General features: G+C 45.0%; 1 protein-coding gene across 12 annotated transcripts in view; it reads left to right on the top strand.

Annotated features, from left to right (window-relative positions):
* DMD (dystrophin) overlaps positions 1–19,146 on the top strand; it is a 2,018,590-nt gene that overhangs the window by 1,941,405 nt on the left and 58,039 nt on the right. For 7 of the 12 annotated variants that reach the window (XM_043570315.1, XM_043570318.1, XM_043570316.1 and 4 more), the window contains 5 exons: positions 8,955–9,121; positions 11,320–11,431; positions 12,951–13,087; positions 13,793–13,831; positions 18,129–18,194. In XM_043570315.1, the coding sequence (XP_043426250.1) occupies positions 8,955–9,121; positions 11,320–11,431; positions 12,951–13,087; positions 13,793–13,831; positions 18,129–18,194 (521 nt within the window). The remainder of the gene's footprint in view (positions 1–8,954; positions 9,122–11,319; positions 11,432–12,950; positions 13,088–13,792; positions 13,832–18,128; positions 18,195–19,146) is intronic. The other 5 variants (XM_043570317.1, XM_043570325.1, XM_043570327.1 and 2 more) reach the window with 2 other exon arrangements.

The following is a 19,146-nucleotide window of genomic DNA, read 5'->3' as shown; positions in this document are numbered from 1 at the left end:
GAACAGGAAATGGATCACCGTGCTCATTTCAAAGCTTGGTCGTTCCCAGCAAAGATTGCCTGGCCTTCGGGGTAACGACTCTTGTAACAGAGATAGCAAGGACAGCAAAGAGTCCTGTGCACACAGTGTGGCCTTTCACTTGAGACCAACTCTTGTCTGAAGAGAAGTAGCATAGACTCAAAGCAAGATGTGAAGCAGCCTTGTGTGGAATGTCCCATCAGTATTCCCTTGTGTCCGTGACTCTCACCTCCTGAGCAACTCACATGTAAAGCGCAAGTATCTTGCATCTAAGAGGATCAAGGTGCCGCCTTCCTTCTGTTTTGTGACGTGCGGGTTTTGTATAGTTTTATGGGAGACTTTTTTTTTTTTTATCACTCGTTTGCTTTTCATAAAAATTGGGATTGTTTGGAGGAAGAGTCATTAATATTCTTTACAGCTCGTTCTTGTTCCTCCTTTTATGTCCGTTGCTAGTGCAGACTTCTCTCTTATGTAAAATATTCCACCGATGCCCTTGGTAGATTTAGAGGTTGTTAAAGAAATCGTAATAACAGCTCAGGGAACAGCCAGGAACTGCCTGTCCTATACCGTCTGACCCTGGCTGGCCATTCTCCTTGTGGTTTTAAAGTCTCTGTGTACACACTAATGCACAACACAGTTTGGGTCAATTTAAATTTAGCAAATCTTCCCAAATGCAAGCATTTCACAATCAGGGCCAGAAGCGTTGGGTTGTGAGTGATGAATGCCTTTATCTCTTCACAGTGGTAGTGTTATTGAAATGGTTGTTTGGATTTATGAAGGGGATATTTTACTAATGGAACACCATATGAAACTTGTAAAAAATCCTTGATTTGTCCTCGTGTTGTCCCTAAATTTACCTTCTTCTGTCCGTGACCCTGTTTGGAAATTCTGTTCATGCGTGGGAATGTATTCAACATTTATATATTTCGTTATTATTTTTCTGTTTTTAATGTTTATTTACTTTGGGGGGAGAGAAAGAGAGAGAGACAGAGGCGCAAGCGGGGGAGGGGCAGAGAGAGAGGGAGACACGGAATCCGAAGCAGGCTCCAGGCTCCGAACAATCAGCGCACAGCGCGACGCGGGGCTTGAACTCACAAGCCACAAGATCATGACCTGAGCCGAAGTCGGACGCTCAACCGACTGAGCCACCCAGGCACCCCTGGTTATTATTTTTCTTATAAATGGGCAGGACCTCTCCTAAATAAAATCACAGCACACGTGCGTGCACGTATACATGCACGTGTGTACGTGCACATACACACTCTCTGAAACCAACTGATTGGGATAATTATTTGCCATGAATAAATACATTTCTGCTGCTGTTTATCCTGGAAGACATTGCATAGGGTTGTCTCTTTGAGAAGCAGCTTGATTTCAGATCTGAGTCTATGATTTTAGCAGGCTCCCTCAGGACTTCTAGCTCGGTTTTGTTTTTTGTTGTTGTTGTTTTTTTTTTTTTTTTTAGTCCTTTTTCTTTCCTCTGGGGACAATATATTGACCAATGTGGTTTTCATCTCCCACTTAATAGCGGAACAGGCCTCTCCTGGCTTCTCCGGTTCTGTGTTGTAGAGGACAGCTCCCTCCACGCTGGATGCCCCACAGGGCTCCAGGGATGTCTGGTGCTTACTTAACACTAGGTCCCCGTGTTGGTTTCTGAATTTTGCCATGTGACCCGCGGTCATGTGAGATGTGAGCATTCGGGCAGGGTTTCTCGGTCTTGGTACTGCTGCTACTTGGGCGGGCCTGGATAATTCTTAGTTGGGGGGCCTGTCCTGTGCATTGCCGGCCGAATATTTAGCAGGACCCCAGCCCCTCTCTGCCAGACACCAGTAACATCCCTCCCCCCCTGGTGACAACCAGAAATGTCACCAGACGTTGTCACATGTCCTCTGGGACGCGGAACCGTCCCTCCCTGAGAACCACTGACCTCTGGAGCATGGCTCCCTGCCTTTGAGTTGCCCTGCAGACCTGGTTTCCAGTGTGAAGTTTGTATATTCCTGTGTTTTAGGCCAGATCATTCTAAACATGTCCTCCATATTTACAAAGAGACTTTTAGCCTTTTGGTGTACGATGTAATAAGAGACAGACCCACAGAGGCACTTACTTTAGAAAGCATTTAAAAGTCAACTTGAGCCAGTTGGAGAATGTTCTTCCTCTATCTTCTCCTCCTTAGACAACCCTTCTGGGTTTAATTTTGTTGCTCTTTCTTTCAGGGTGACTCGGCAGTTTTTTGTTTTGTTTTGTTTTGTTTTTTAATTCTAACCTCATTCACATACCCTAATCCTTCCTTTTTTTAATTGTGGTCACACTGCAGCTTAATTCCTGTCCCCTCGTTCAACTCCGATTCTGCAAGCTTGGATGGGAGGGGATGGAAGCCTAGTTCCTGTCTTTAGGTTTAGACATGTATTGTTTTTAGGTTGTTAATTCTTTTTTTTTTTTGAATCATCTGAGAACCACTGGGTAGTCTCTTGCATAACATTGACTTCCCTTTCTACAGTTTTTCAGTTTGTTAAGCACTGTCATGTTTTTTTCAAAAACCTCGAAGTTGAGATGCTGACTGTCCGCTCTTAAAAGTACAGTGTAGGGGCGCCTGGGTGGCGCAGTTGGTTAAGCATCCGACTTCAGCCAGGTCACGATCTCGCGGTCCGTGAGTTCGAGCCCCGCATCAGGCTCTGGGCTGAGGGCTCGGAGGCTGGAGCCTGTTTCTGATTCTGTGTCTCCCTCTCTCTCTGCCCCTCCCCCGTTCATGCTCTGTCTCTCTCTGTCCCAAAAATAAATAAAAAACGTTGAAAAAAAAATTAAAAAAAAAATAAATAAATAAAAGTACAGTGTATGTGTTTGTGGTGGCTGGGGTGTTGGGCATGCTGAGAAATACTCCCATCCCGTTTGCTCTGGTCCTTTGGTGCCGAAGGGTTTACGGAAGGTATAACATGAGAGAAACCCCAAAGTTATTCTGAACCCCGGCAAATCCCCCTAACTCCAAACTTGCCCTGTGAGGAAGTGGCGTTTCAGGGAGAGAGGGCAAGGTCATCCTTGATACCGAGAGAAACGATCGGAGGCCTATATGTAGGCCAGCAAATAATGGCACCTAAAAGGATGATTTCAACTCGGTACAATCATACCTGCCCTTTGTCCTCAACAGCTTCCTCCTCGGCCAGTCTGCCCTTGTTTATTTTTTCTAGAAGGCCAAAACGTCATTTTAGCTGGGGTTTAGTTTTAGTTCTGTTAGATCCTTATGGAAGCTTTGCCTGGTTTTTAATTCTTTCCTTCTTTATTGCCAAACAAAAGGAGAGGGAGTATACCACCAGGATACAGGATGGTTTGTAGTAAAAATGAAAGATCGAAACAGAAAGAGAATGTGAATCCCCATATCTCGTCTTCGGTGCTGTCAGTTGGCATCGGTGAGCAGTTTTAAAAGAGCCAAAATGATGGATCTCCCATCCTGGGAGCTAGAAAGAACCTTGAGGATTTCCAGCCTTTAAACACAAGAGAATCTATAGTATTTTGAAAAGGCAGAACATTCTCTAGCTTCCCTTGGTAATTCACACTAATGCTTTAACAACTTTCTGCATCAGGAAATTCTGTATGAGTTACAGCCTAAATCGTTCATGCTGCTTAAGCCTGTTTCTTCTTGTTCTGTCCTCAGTGGAGGGATCGAACAGCTGGTCGCAGGCCCCTATGCAAGAGCCATTCACATAATTGAAAACTGTTATTAAATCGCCCCTTCAGCCACTCTTTCTGGCACATTCTCTTTTTTTGTTCTTGGCTAAATAATCCCAATTCCCTTAAACTGTTCTCATAGGTCTTTCAAACCCTTTAATTATCCTTGTGCCTTTCTGCCAAGCCTTGTCTAAGTTCTGGGTCAGCTGTAGCCACCAGAACTCGACAGCATTTTCTAAGAAGGGTTTGAACAGTTCTGAGGGTAATGAGACCCACTTCCTCACGCTGTACTTGCTTTGCCTTTAGTTACACGTCGTGGTCATGGTGTTTCTTGCTTTCTTTTTTATTGTTTTACACCTGCATTTGTTGCTGACTCACGGTCAGAGTTTTACTTGCCGTCTTCTGCAATGAATAGGAGCTTTCTGTGCCTATCACACTCCCTGCATTAAGCGTGAAGTTTTCGTCCGTAGCACGGCTTTTAATCCACCGTTGAACACACGATCATTTAAAACCGAGTCGGAAAAAAAGATCTTAGGGACAGCTTCAGCAACAGTAAATCCACGTTTTCAGGAGGAATGAATTGCCGCTGCTCGCCATTGTACTGGCTGTCTGTACTGGTTTGTCTCCGAGCTAGAAAGGGTTTATTTTGATAAAGTTCCTTTCTAGACCAGTGGAGCAAGAGATGGTTAGAGGACGTGTTGCAGCTGAAACTTGTAGCTCCTTTGACAGAGTCTCTCATTGTGCTTTTGTGTACAAGGGGAAAAGCGAGTGCAGCGGACTCCGCGGTAATAGAACCGGGCCGGGGGGGTGGGGGGGAGTCCTGGTTTAACCAGAGAAGGCTGAATCCTGGATTTGCGTCGGCCCGCGTCGGCCTGAGCCGCCCGCGCGCTTTCGCGGCGGTGGCTGCTGGCCGACCTTGGCCCTGCTTGATATTTTCACCACTGACTTTTTTTTTTTTTTCAACGTTTATTTATTTTGGGGACAGAGAGAGACAGAGCATGAACGGGGGAGGGGCAGAGAGAGAGGGAGACACAGAATCGGAAACAGGCTCCAGGCTCCGAGCCATCAGCCCAGAGCCCGACGCGGGGCTCGAACTCCCGGACCGCGAGATCGTGACCTGGCTGAAGTCGGACGCTTAACCGACTGCGCCACCCAGGCGCCCCTCACCACTGACTTTTTGATGAAGACAGAACACGTGCTTTCAAATGGAAGAAGTATGTCAAAAGAAAAGAAGTGTAAAAAACACCAAAAGGACACAAAGCAGGGAAGGACAGCTGATCTCTTGGCTTGGAGAGTCAGAATTCTTAAAAATTTTGATGAGATGATACAGCCGGCCCAAACCAACAGCCCAGTCCTTGACCAAAGGGAAAGGACACAGGTCCCAACTGAGCAAGTACAGAATAGAGGAATCACTGAAAACAGCCAAGAACAGCATTTCCCATTATGCCCAACCCAGCATGAGGACCTTGTGGTGTTGACAAGCCTTGGAGTTTTGTTTTGTTTTGTTTTTTGAAAGGTAAAGCTCTTGGGCTCACTGAATAATTAGTATGGGAAATTCTGAGGTCAGACAAAGCTTGACGTGTTTCTTTACCAACGACTCCTCAGCGTTTAGTATGTTAACACGCATTAAAAATTTTAAGAGGCAGGGGTGCCTGGGTGGCTCAGTCAGTTGAGCGTCCGACTTCGGCTCAGGTCGTGATCTCTAGGTTTGCGTGTTCGGGCCCCGCGTCGGGCTCTGTGCCGACGGCTCAGAGCCCAGAGCCTGCTTCGGATTCTCTGTTTCTTTCTGCCCCTTCCCTGCTTGTGCATGCACACGTGTGTGCGTTTTCGCTCGCGCGCGCGCATTCTCTCAAAAACAAAGAAACTTAAAAAAAAATTTAAAAAGAAAAGGATTTTAAGAGGCAGATGTTATGAGTGCAGTGTTTCCGTAATCAAGTTCCATAATTCTTTTCTTGAAGCGTTTTGTTGGATGCTGGGTCTGCCGGATGCACTGGGAAATGGCCAGAGATTATACCCGAACAGAAACCCTATGTGCATGTCCGACAGAATAAAAGAAAGTCATCCAGTTATACTGTCCAGACCAGTGGAGTGACCATTCCCAGCAGATCACATTTGGAAAGTAGTTTCCTAAAGGACTGTGGCAAATGAAGGCATGTCCCACGAGGAGTAAATAAAAGAACAGGGGTGAAGCAGCATGGACAGACATGACCGCTCTAGTAACATCTTGGAAGGGCTCTGTAAAGCCTGAGACCATGTGGGTTTCTGGTCTTGCCCTGTGCCAGACGGGGTTCCAAGTGCCTTTCATTCCACTCATTGAAATCTTCAAACCACCCTCTGAGGCAGGTGCTATTTATAGATTAAGACACGGAACGGTAAAGTTACTTTGCCAAGGTCACACAGCCAGTAAATGGTTGGGGTTTGAACTCTCCGTGGCTGGGTTCTGCGGCCTCTGCTCTGCTCTGTGGATTTCAGCTCCGTGTGATGGCGCGCTTGTGACAGGCGTACCTGTACTCAAGTGTTCAAGGTCATCCACTGAGGGTGTTTGCTCCCTCACCCGGCCGATGGTTCTCTAGTGATGCACACTGGCATTGCATCAGAGTTTGGACTCCGTGGTCATGGAAGGTCTAACAGTTCTGTGGTGCCGTTCCAAGAGGATGAGTTCGCTTGCGCGCTCCCTTTGATCTTCGGGTTCTGTAATTCTTGGTTTTTCTGTTTTTTCCAATTTCCACAGAGTACCTCTGTGATCGCGCTCTCCACAGAGAAAAGCGCTCAACCCAAGCTTTCGGGCAGTACCTCAAATCGGTAGCATTTCACAGCTAGGGGATTCAAGGTCCAAGGGCTCATTATAATGTTAAATTTACAGTCAGGGGTAGTGCCTGGACTACTGCTCGAGTGGGGAGCTTTGTGAGCCGCATGACCCGTCGGTGTAAACCGTGGTGCGCTCCTGTCCGCAGTACAAGTAGATTCGTTCTCAGTGAGCCCACGTTCCAAGAGAAGCAACACGGGTTTACAGTGCAAATACTCATTACTTGCGTGATACTGCATTTTCCCATCGTATGTTCCGTTTACATTGGTCTCGGAACAGGCGCACTGCCCCCCGGATTGTGGGCGAAAGCAAATGACGGTCGCGCCTATAGAAAACACTTCCATTCTAGGGCTCCAGGTATCTCCAGAAGATTTTTTTTAAGGTCACCGTAGTACGTGTTTAAAAAAATAAATAAATAAATAAGCCCGCAAGAAGCGAGCCAGGGTGCCTGAGGACCAGCCGAAACGGCAGACTGCAGGAGCAGACCCATAGGAATTTCATACCTCGGAATCAGTAGATTCTTGTTGGAAAAGCGTTTACTCGGTTAAAAGAACAACAGGTGACATTGAAAAATCTCCGCAGTGAGCCCTAGACTTTTTAGATGACCTTAAAAATGACCAGATAGACCTTGCGGCTGTCAAAAGTAACAGCAGCCAACATTTAAAACTCACTGAATGGGTTTAATAGCCGACTGGATGCTCCTCAAGAGAGAGAGCGCTAGCCAGCCGGTAGGATAGAAGGGATTGTTCGAGGGGCGCCTGGGTGGCGCAGTTGGTTAAGCGTCCGACTTCAGCCAGGTCACGATCTCGCGGTCCGTGAGTTCGAGCCCCGCGTCGGGCTCTGGGCTGATGGCTCAGAGCCTGGAGCCTGCTTCCGATTCTGTGTCTCCCTCTCTCTGTGCCCCTCCCCCGTTCATGCTCTGTCTCTCTCTGTCCCAAAAAATAAATAAACGTTGAAAAAAAAAATTTTTTTAGAAGGGATTGTTCGAAATGAAGCACGAGGAGGGCCTGTCCAGCCGAAAACGTGGGCTAGGTTGAGAAAGTCTAACGTTTATCTAATAGATTTCTGGAAGCAGAACAGAGAGGAAATGGAGAAGAGGCGCTGTTTGTTGAGATCATGACTGAGAAGATTCCAGAGCTGACCAAAGACACTAAAGATTCAAGAAGCCCAGCGACTGCTAAGAAGTATAAATAAACCCTAGAAACATAACACAAGACAGGCGGAGGACGAATTACCTCCAGAGGAGCAGTAGTGTGCTTTACTGCTGACTTGTTAACAGTAGCAACAGGGAAGGTAAAGTGGAATCATCATTCAGTGTGCTGAGACAAAATAAAAACAAACCCCCTTTGAGTCTAAACATCTGTATGTAATGAAGATAGCTGTCAAGAGTATGGATTTAAAAAAAGAGAGGGCCGCCCCGGTGGCTCCCTGGGTCGGGCATCTGACTCTTGATTTTCGCTCACATCATGATCTTGCAGTTCACGGGTTCGAGCCCTGTGTCAGGCTCTGTGCCAACAGCGGGGAGCCTGCTTGGAATTCTCGCTCTCTCTCTCTCTCTCTCTCTGCCACTCCTGCTTGCTTGTTCTCTCTGTCTCTCTCTCTCTCTGTCTCTGTCTCTCTGTCTCAAAAATAAGTAAACTTTTTTTAAAGAGAGATTTCTCAGACCAAACAACCTGAGAAATTCTCCACCAACAAGACACTGAAAAGAATATTCTAAAGGGTGTGCTCGGGCAGAAGTGGTCCCAGATGGAAGATGTGACGTGAAAGAGGCAATGAGAAAAAAACAGTGGACGATAGATTGCTCAGTCTAAAAATACCAAAAAACAAAAAGAAACAAACAAACAAAAAAAACCCCAAAACACCTCTGCTATCTTGTAGGGTCACCAGAGATGTAATCAAAATGCATGACTATAGTGATCCGTAAGCGATCGGTAAATGTATTTCGAGTTTTCTAAAACCAGTGAACTGTTTGGGAGGAATGGTGTTTTATGAAATTTAGACATTGAAAGGGAGAGCGACAGGGACAGACGAGAAGCAACAGGGCACCGTGAAGACAGCACTAGACCAGGAGGCTTGGATTCTGGTAGCGTCTCGGCTGCTCGGCCATCGTGCGGCCTTGGGAAGGGTTCTTCCCTCGTGTGTGTCTCCGTTTTCCAGTCTGTGAAACACTGAGAAATAGATTCTCTAGGAGAAACAAGGAATCAATCATTCCTGAGTTGGTTTCCTCTGCTGTCTCGTCATCTAGCAGCCACACACGGGAATGGCAGTTTACCGAAGCCTCAGGGGACAGGTGGCTCCTGTGGGTGTTGGGGGGACGTTTGCAGAAAGGGGCTGTGAAAAGTGAGCCTCGTTGGGCCCCCGTTGTGCCTTTTGCTTAATTTCAGGCCCGTACTGACATATGCCTCCTGTCCTTTCTCTTCTTGCCCTGTGCTCCCCCCCCCGCCCTTCGCCCTTCCTCCTGTCCACACAGGCTAATAATAAGCCTGAGATCGAAGCGGCCCTCTTCCTAGACTGGATGAGACTGGAGCCCCAGTCCATGGTGTGGCTGCCTGTCCTGCACCGAGTGGCTGCTGCGGAAACTGCCAAGCACCAGGCCAAGTGCAACATCTGCAAGGAGTGTCCGATCATCGGATTCAGGTATCCGGGACCCCCCACTATGGCACGTCCTCCCGCGTGGTTGTCACCTTTTGGGACTTGATCTTGTATCTCCTGTGCTAGTTGCTCTGAGTTCGTTCCCTTTCCGAACTGTGGACTGCCCCGATGGCTGGGCTGTTTTGGTGGCTCTGACTCATCAGGCAGGTGTCCCTTTCCACCTTCATTGTGGAGCTCCGCGGAGCCGCATCCTTGGTGGAACACGACTGACTGATGGCCTGCCTCCCCTGAGATACTTGTCTGTCGAGGGTATGCGCATTAACTGTGCGGCCTCCTTCCTGGATCCAGAAAATGTTAACCGTCTCTCTGGGGGTGTTTTCATGTGTTGTTGTTTGTTGTTTTTTTTTTTCTGTTTATAGAAACTCTCTAAGAATCCGTTAAAAAACTCAGAGATGATTCTGTGTGGGGAGACCTGTCATGGTAGCTCCGCTGCTTACTCTTCTGTTCTTCCCTCGAGTAACGAATTGTTTCAAGCAGCCCAGCGCTTCTTTACCTGTGAATCTGATTATGCTCTTTGCATGTATCCTAATGAACTTCTGAGGGAATATAAAGCATGCAAGTCAATGAAAATTTCACAAAGCGGCTAAAAAAAAAAATGAAAAGGTTCTTTATGAATTTACAAGTGAAAGAGATAGGAAACATAGCAGGTTATTATTCTGATCTTCGGAAAATGTCACAGAAAACCACTGGCTCTTAAATCCTCAGCCTTGTTGACCTGTTTGGGGAGATGGGCTATTTTTAAGCGAATTAATCTTACTCAACGATAATCCCGAGCCCACATTTTGAAATGAGGATGTATTTAAACATCTGGATCAACATCAAGGTTTCCATAGCGATGAATAAGCCATAAAGTTGTAAACTAGCCACATAGTCTCTGCCCGTTCAGAATCTCCCTAACAGCTATGTAAATACTCTTTTTCTAGTTATGCTTAGACTTGTTTTATTTCTTTGTTTCCTAATAACTACTTTGTAGCATTTGTGTGCTTTCTTTTATTCACTACTCTTTTACCCCTGGTGTTTGTCCTTCCATGCTTCATGGTGTTGACAGAGAGGTTTTACACAAACCCTCAGAGGTTTCTAAAGCCTAGGTAGACAACAGTGAGTAGGCAGTGCTCACAAAGGAACGGTTTGCCTTCCTGGTTTCTGGCAGGTAAGAACGGTGCCATGGGGGACGTGGAGGGCGAGCCCCAGGGGACGGCGTTACGCTTCCTACCTCGCTTTCCTCACCTTCCCTAGCTGGCGAGATTTATGGACGGGGGAGGGCTCCGGAGGGCCGAAGAGGGGGTTTGCGTTTAATTCTTTTACCCTTATCAAAGGAGATCATTTGGGGGACTCGGCGCTTGTTTCTTATCCTCCTCCTCTCCAAAGATGGTTGGGATCTAAAAAAGGTAGCTCTCCCCCCACCTGCCCATATGTGGCAGAAGGAGTGTGTTTATTTGAATTGGCTAGGGTTCTTCCCTAAGAAAGCAAAAGGCAGGGAGAATAGGAAACAGTCCCGTATACCGAGAATGGGGGTGTGCGCCCCCCCCCCCCCCCCGGCACCTTACAGAGGACAGATTCTTTTGTCCACCCCGATTTTGTCTTTCCTTGGGGCTTCCCTTAGGCGTGGGTGAGAGGCGGGGTTTTCTGGAGAGAGGCACCTGAAAGAGATCAGCCACGCGACTCCCTGGAGGTGAATCGTGTCGGTCGTTCCCAAAACGTGATTGAGGCGAGATGAATTTTAAACGAGGGTTCTCGTGTACTTTTCCTTTATTTGCGGAAATTGCTTTTTATCTTGATACGTTGTTTGGAAAATAATTGCTTCAGGAAACGTTTGTCCCCAGAACGGGGAGGGGGCCTGCAGCGCGTCCATGTCTTTCTCCTGGAAGTTCTTCCAGATTCTTGTGTTTGGTCTTCCTACTTGATCTGAAAGGGTTCCTAGTGGAGTTTAAAGAAGAGCTGAAATCATCTTCCCTCCTTCCATATGTTTATGGGATAATCTTCCTGCCAAAATGTTTTGATACTGTGGGAGAAGCACCAGAGAACTGTGAATGCAGGAAGTTAATCGCTTACCTGTGGGATTAATGAACACTGCATTCTGTTTGCAGAAATAGGAGCGTGTGGAAGGTTTATTAAAGAGTGTTCTTGGGGCCTTCGACGTGAAGAAATGCCTAAGGGTGTGTTTTTGTTTTTGTTTTAACCAGGTACAGGAGTCTGAAGCACTTTAACTATGACATCTGCCAAAGTTGCTTTTTTTCTGGTCGAGTTGCAAAAGGCCATAAAATGCACTATCCCATGGTGGAATACTGCACTCCGGTGAGTCAGATGCCTCCCTGGCGGGACACTTAGCTCACCTGGGAGGAGTTGCACTTTTGCACCGTGTTGCACAGGGTGTGTACAGCTGTGATTTATAAGTTCCCGAGACGGTCCCCCCGCCAAAGGGCCTCCAGATTTACTTTATCCCTAGCGCATAGGGCAGTGCCTGGCACAGAACGAAGCCTCGAAGTTACTCTACAAATAGCACAGGAAGAACGAAGAGATTTTTCATCTCTGTTTGGTGGTTGTCGAGAAGACGTTCTCAGCTGTATTTTGTTACCGCCCTAGCGGTTGTGTGGAGACGTTTTATGCTGGGGGGCGTGGGGGGCGTGGGGGGAGGGGGTAATGTGGGTTCCTTCGAATTTAGAATCCGCTGCTTTTGGCCAGTCTTGCTTAACTAATGCTAGGCATTTGCCTTTTTGGTTTTGGTTTTTGTTTTTAATGTTTGTTTATTTTTGAGAGAGAGAGAGACAGAGTGTGAGCAGGGAAGGGGCAGAGAGAGGAGGAGACACCGAATCCGAAGCAGGCTCCGGGCTCCGAGCCGTCAGCCCAGAGCCCGACGCGGGGCTCGAACTCACGAGCTGTGAGATCATGACCTGAGCTGGAAGTCGGTCAGTTAAACGTCCGACTCTTGATCTCAGCTCAGGTCTTAATCTCAGGGTCATGAGTTCAGGCCCTGTGCTGGCCTCCACGCTAGGCATGGAACCTACTTAAAAGGAAAAAAAAAAAAGAAAAACCCTTTTTACAGATGAGTACTCTGAGGCCTTAAGTAATTTGCCCAGTGTTCTAGAATTATGAGACGGAACTTTCTCCTCAGATGTCGTTTTGAGGAAATGTTCAGTAGCTTACAGAACTTTGGAAAAATCACCGGTGACATGGAAAGGAGATAGACTGGGTGGTCAGACACATCTGGGTGCCGGTCCGATGTTACTGAACCACTAGCCGCTGGGACTCATCGGCCCTGCCCCTGCCTCGTTAAATCCAACCTGCATTGTAGCAGGATCTGCAGGTAGTTGCTGCGCACGTCCAAGTTTGAGAAGCTCTGTTCTAGAACTTTCCTGTCTTCCATCATAGAGCCATGATCCGGTTCCTAGTGTCTTTCTCACTTTGATTCCTCTTGCAAAGGTATTCAGTGATGCAGAGTGAGCCATGCCGTGAAAGAGAGGGAGATTCAGGGGGTGAAACATGACGTCAGCGTGGATCAGATCGTTCCTTAAAGTACTAGGAAGTGTGGCCAAACCTGAGGTCAACTTTAAGACTTTAGAAACGAGGTGCTCCTTTGACTTCGTTTTTTCATCATGACAGACGGTCTGAGCCTTCGAGAGGTAAACAAGGTGGACAAGTTCACCCTACCGGTTAATGCTAGGCCCGGTCTGGTTTTTGTCTACCGACTTCGCTCTTGACCCCTACGGTCTCCTAAGTTACAGAATGAGCGCCCCGAGGCAGAACACCGCAGTGGCCCCTTTAACCTTGACCTCATTCCCTGGTGTGTCTGATCTCGGCACAATTTCCCTTTCAGACTACATCGGGAGAAGATGTTCGTGACTTTGCCAAGGTACTAAAAAACAAATTTCGAACCAAAAGGTATTTTGCGAAGCATCCCCGAATGGGCTACCTGCCTGTGCAGACTGTCTTAGAGGGGGACAACATGGAAACGTGAGTACTGGTGAAGGCCTCTTTGAGCTCCTCTCCGCCGAGTGCCCTCCTTCGCTCCCAAATGCAAACAGTCTCTCCTCTCTCTTCCTTTAGATTTTACTTTAGCTGGAAAGAGAAAAACAAGCTGATGTTCAATTGCCATTTTCCCGTGTCGGTTGTCCCATGCCAATTACCTGTTCCAAAACTTAATCTGGATCTCCCAGGGAGAGCAGCTCCGTGACAGCTACTGCTTCCCTGATAAGAAATGTGGGACGGTTTACAAATGAGGGATTCCAGCCTTGCGTTGGGGTTTTCTGCCCTCACGAATCGCCAGGCGTGTGTCTTTTTTGTATCTGATTGTGGGGTCGTGCTTAGTTGCTTTTATCTCCTTGAAAGAAAATAGAGTCCCAGGAAATTTCTTCACAGTAAGTAGCAATGATTCTCGTGATCAAAATGACGATACCTCCACCTGTATTCAGCCTTCTCTTGTGTTTTCCATATCTGATGGCAATCGCACAGTTGTTTGTTTTTCTTTTCACCTCACTTTCCACCTGCGTTTTGGCCGTTGCTTTTCACGGTTCATACTTAATTGGCTGAATTTTATTGCTTTTTGACTTCTCGGCACTTTATTTTGTCCTTATTTATTTATTTCTCTTGATTTGTTTACTTTGTTTGTGGCTGAGTTTGCCTGTGTCTCTCTTCACCACCTCATTTTTTGTTTTGCAGTCCTGTTACTCTGATCAACTTCTGGCCGGTAGATTCTGCGTGAGTACTTGTGCTGAAGGGTGCTGCTGGCTTGCTTGATTGGACCATTTTTGTTCTGTTGGTTTAGTTTGGTTTTAAAGACCTATTAAGTTCCCGTCCTCCATTTCAGTTTTTTTTCTTCCGGTGATAAGACGCTGCGAGGGCCATCCGCCACAGATCAGGAGAATCAGAGTGAGGTTTTCAGGTCCCCACCTGGTCAGGTTTTAACCGGCAGAAATCCTGGCCTGGAATCAATCATCAAAGAAACGAAGGGGTTGTTAGTTACAGTCCCGGGAGACGTGTTTATATAGCCTTCCATTATAAGCAGGGAAGAGCCTTCTGATTACATCATACATAACGTTCTTTAGCCATAGTTTTTGAGAGTTAATACTTGTGGACCTTCAAAAGGATGATGGTTTATTCTTGAGGGCCTCTTCTAAGTGGACCATTAAAAATCAAGAGAATTTGTTTTATAGTGTGATGTTGACTTTGATGGAATAATTTCCATGAGGCGTGTGCATGCTACTGGACTCATCTCTATATACATGAGTTTCTCTGTTTGGAACTAAACTCATTTTGCTCTCCTCTCCGAACTAAATATTCAGCTCATAAATAGTCCGACATTTACACTGGAAGGAAAGTGTACTGTCGACTTGGTTATTACTATTGGTGTATATTAATAATACTAATATTAGATACCAACAGATAATTGATTTAGCTCAGAGTTTATAATGTTATTAGAAAACTCTCTGGGGAGTCTGTGATTTACCTATTAGCAAACAAAGCGTGCATTGTTTTAAAGTTCTGTCGTGCGGAGTTTTTATAACAAAGTTTTGGTATTTCAAAGCGTACTTTATTAAAATATTTATTTAAAGTCAGACAGCTCTATTATATGGAAGAGGGAAATGACCAATTTAGAAGAACTCAATTTATTTTTATTGGGTCTTTTTTATCGCTCCCCCATGTAATTTAATTTAAAGTATATCCTTTTTAAAAAATCCTGTAGTGATGAATGCAAGCTATTAATTGAGGTTTATTTTAAGTCTTTATTGGCCTCAAAGAAGTGTGAGGCTTCCCTTTCTTGGTTAAAGCAGCGTTATTGTGCCCCTTAATTTTGAGCTACGGTACCTATACCTGATTTTTTTTTTTTTTTAAATCATCGGGGGAGTGACTTAGATTCACTTCTGGTTTTTGCTCTTGGTAGGTAATGGTTTTTCCCTCACCCGGGTAGTTTATTTGTTTATAGAAGTTTGAACCTTTCTGAAATAAGAAACTTCAAAATACATTGAGAGACTGAAATCCTCAGTGTGGCCGGATCCTGATAAGCAAACGGATGTACTCTGGAATAACTTCTAGCCATTTGAAATATTCTAAAGACAATGATGCTAAAGAATCACTTGGAAAATGCACGGATAGAGGTAGCAGAAAATAGTAGGCAAAGAATAGCTAACAGTTCCCTGAATAGGGGGGGGGGGGGGGAAAGAAGTTTATTGTAGACATAAACTAATGAGAAAAAAACATGGCCGTGAATTTAATGTCACCTGTCTTAAGTAGAGGGTGTTTGCCTTAAACTTCGAAGAACTTTAAAATTAATAACCTTCTTTACTACAATATCTTCCTCTAACGACTGAAACATAGAATCACTTTGCCTTTTTATAAAAAGTTTGTTAGATGATTCAGAAATAGTGGGAAAGTCTACTTTTGAGGAAGAAAAACCCAGCACGCTACGGTCCCTATTTTCTTCAATGCCAGCAATTTTTATTAAAGTCTTTACCCTTGGGATTATACATAATTTATGAACTATATTGCCCAGCTCTCCTGTTCAGGCAAAGACCCAGGTGCTAAGGTGCTCGAATTTCGCAGGAATTGCCCCTGATGTCAACAGATTCTCATGTGGATCACCGAATTGGGAAGTTCACTGAGACACACGCCTTCTCGTTTTCTTTAGAGGAAGCCCTTGTTTACCCGCTATTTGTCATATTACCTTTAAAACTAAATCTGGCCTAAGCCTTTTATATTGTTCGTCCACAAAGGAGACGGGTAGTCTTCTTGGAGCATGTCCACTTTGAAACCTAAATGGGTGAAAAGTTATTAGTGGGCTTGTCACAGAAGAGAAAGGGGTAGTGGGTGGGACGGAATTGGCCATTAATAATCACGGGACTAATCTTTCTGGGTATATCGTTTCGTGTTTAGGAAGCAGGAAGGGAGAACGGGATTCTTCCCGCCTCTCAGAAAAATGTTTCGGAAGGCTTTGGATTTAGTTTTGTTTCTGGACTGAGGGGTTTTGTACTTTTACTGACTCTTGGTTTTTAAATGATTCTTCTCTGAACTGTGCTCCCTTCTGGCTCCTTTGCTGGTTAGCGAGTGCTTCCTTGAGTGTACTTTCTCTCTCTCTTTTTTTTTTTTTCTTTTTCTTTTTCGATTTCTGATTATTATGAGTTCTTGTGCTTAGGCATGCTGTGTTAGGTGCTACGAACGTTGATAAGAAAAATAACATGGAATTAGCCTCAAGGTTAAGGATTAAAGTGCTGCATAATATTTTCTGTGTAAGATTTTACTGAAGTGTTTTGGATTTCCATGCCCAGTTTTCTTGCTGTGTAGTGCCTAGCTCAAAGGTGTCAGGTGTTCTTCTATGCACTACCCAGCCTGCCACTATCAGAAGAGAAACCAGCCGTTTTCCTTCATGGTGGGCTTTCAGCTCGTAAGAAGTCTGTACATGAAAAACGAGTTTGTTCCAAAAGACGGGGCTCATAAACCGAATAATCCAAGTACTAAACTCTCTTGACCTGCAGTGAGTATTTTGAAACAAACGTTAGCTAGCATGTTTCTAATACTGCGCTATGGCAGGCTTCTAAGGAACGAGCAGATGAACTCTACAAAACCAGAGTGAAGATTCACATGAAAATCTTTGGATCTGCCTAGTAAATCGGGTAGTCCTCCCTGTCTCCTCCTGACAGTTTGAAACCTCTCGGTCGTCCAGTGCCAATTGGATTATGGGGACACTGGACCTAGACAACACAGGTTCCATAAATAAGGCCTTCACCCCACAGGGAAGCCCTCCGTTCCCTAGTTGTTTGCTATACCGTGTTGGCATCATCTTAGGTTTGCGTGTCTTTAAGAAATAGGGATTTCTCGTACATTTTCGCTGTCAGCCTACATAGCTACATGGTTTTTTCTTTTAGCGTAAGGGAAAACAAACCTATTCTTAGTGTTTCGACCAAGTCATTTAATGCTGTTTGGACGTTGGGCTAAACCAGTCCTCACTGAATAGATTACTGTTGACTTTTGGATTCGTGCCTTTACCTAAGGGCTTTCTGTGTCAGGACAGAAATGGAAGAGAACTTTTGTCCTACTCCAATGAAAACAAAAAAGCCCAAGTCCAAACTGGTTTTCAGAACAGATGGATTTTTTTTTTCCCTAACGTGAATCCAAAAGTGCTATAAAAACTTCGAGGATAATTAATAGATCTGATAGGAAAGGATGAGGAAAATGTTAACCTTACCAAATCTCCTGGTCTCTGGAGCTAAAAAAATAAAAATAATAAAAATAAAAAAGGGCTTTACGCCCCAAAGTATATAATCCTCCCCTCTTGTTTTCTTCTCTTGTAATAGACATTTCAGATACTGTGACATTTTATAGAATTTAGTTCTTTTTTTTTTTTTTTTTTTAAAAAAAAAACATCACAATATCATTTTGGGTCCTTCAGTTTTATTTTTATGGAGTAGTAATAGAGTCCTGCTACTAAATTGGTGGATATATTGCTTCTTCACAGAACTGCACAGAATAAGATAGCTTGGGGTGTGGACTCTTAAGAGGTCCCGGACCGGCCTGGCCTCTTCAGAATCAGATTGTTGACTGAGAGGGTACTAGGCGCACGTAGAATTTCCATTCGGTAAGAGAGCAGCTAGTAAATGGCATGGGTGTAAACTCTTGAACGTTTTTGACCGCCTAGTGCCAACACAGTCTCAGAACCGTAGCGTGTGAGAAACTAACAAGGGGGGAGGAAACTAACAAGGGAGATGGTCTCCCCCAGCCTTTTCTCTAATGGAAGCTCTCCAGAGAAGATTCCGATCTCGTTTTTATGGCTTCTGAAAGAAGTAGAAGGGGGAGAGTTCACCTCTCCAGCTTGGATTTAAGACCCTCGATGATATCGGAGATAAAGGAAAAACTAAATGGGTACCTTATCCAGAGAGCTAGAGTGAGAGCATTCTAGGCCATGTATGTAACGTGACTGTGGTGGGGTTTTTTGTTTTTTTTTTTTTTTTTTTCTTCCATGAATGGATGGTATCTGTGACTAATCACATTTTCTGCCTTATAGGCCCGCCTCGTCCCCTCAGCTTTCACACGATGATACTCATTCACGCATTGAACATTATGCTAGCAGGTATGACACTAGTTGAATGCTAGGCAAATATTGATTGAAATAACTAACCAAGGAAAGCTAACCGATAATAATTTGCAACAGATCTTTTCTTTCCCCCCCCCCAATCTTGTCTGACTTCTACTAATCAACTTGCCCTCTAACTTGCATGCCATTGCACTGCATGTTGTTCTCGGACACCAGTAAGAACGTTGGTCCGGAACAATCTCCCCCTAACCCTGGCCTTTAAACCTTTCTGATAGCTTTGTTATGTTTTGCATACCGCGCACGTTTCATAAATTGGCTGAGAAATCATCTGACCTTAGAAAACCGCTAGACCAGACATGCCCAAGTGAAGCAGCAATACTGCGTTCCGTAGAGAATATGAAGGCGTTGGCTTTCCGTCTGTGTGTTTATTTCCCTGATACGCTGTAAAGAAGAGACTAATTAATTTTCCTAATCCTCGCACCTTTGTGTCCCACCTTGTTTGTGTTTCAGATCATTGTTGTACCTAAAAACTCATTTGCTAACTGTAAGATATCTTTTGCTCGTTAAATAAGTCTGTAAGAGTTTGGTTAACTTTTTTTTATTTTTTAGTGGTAAAAAGTGTTTACGATTGTCTCAGGGGAAGGAGGTTTTTTTAAAGGTAAAACTTGGTGGCAGACTGTTAAGAGAGCTTACTGTGAGTCCGTCCTTTTTCAATATTCCAACCGCTAACGTGTTTATCCACCGCGGGAAGCACGAACTAGCTCTCTAAGTCTGTCATCAGGGGAAAGCTTTAATTGCCCTAAAAATACCAGGGGTAGAGAAGGAGTAGAGTGTATTTGTTGTTAGGGAAGCTTTTCTTGTAAAAACAAAGGCCTTTTCTCAGTGCCAGGAAGATCGATCTGTGAAGAAGAAAAACCTACCAGATACAACTTCCCTTATAATTTAGAGCGTAAATGTAAAGCCGCTAACTAGCTGTGGTCCACCACTC

Source organism: Prionailurus bengalensis, chromosome X (genome assembly GCF_016509475.1).
Source record: "Prionailurus bengalensis isolate Pbe53 chromosome X, Fcat_Pben_1.1_paternal_pri, whole genome shotgun sequence".
NCBI lineage: Eukaryota > Metazoa > Chordata > Mammalia > Carnivora > Felidae > Prionailurus > Prionailurus bengalensis.
Note: the sequence above shows the minus strand (reverse complement) of the source record. Positions and strands in the feature narration are given on the sequence as shown.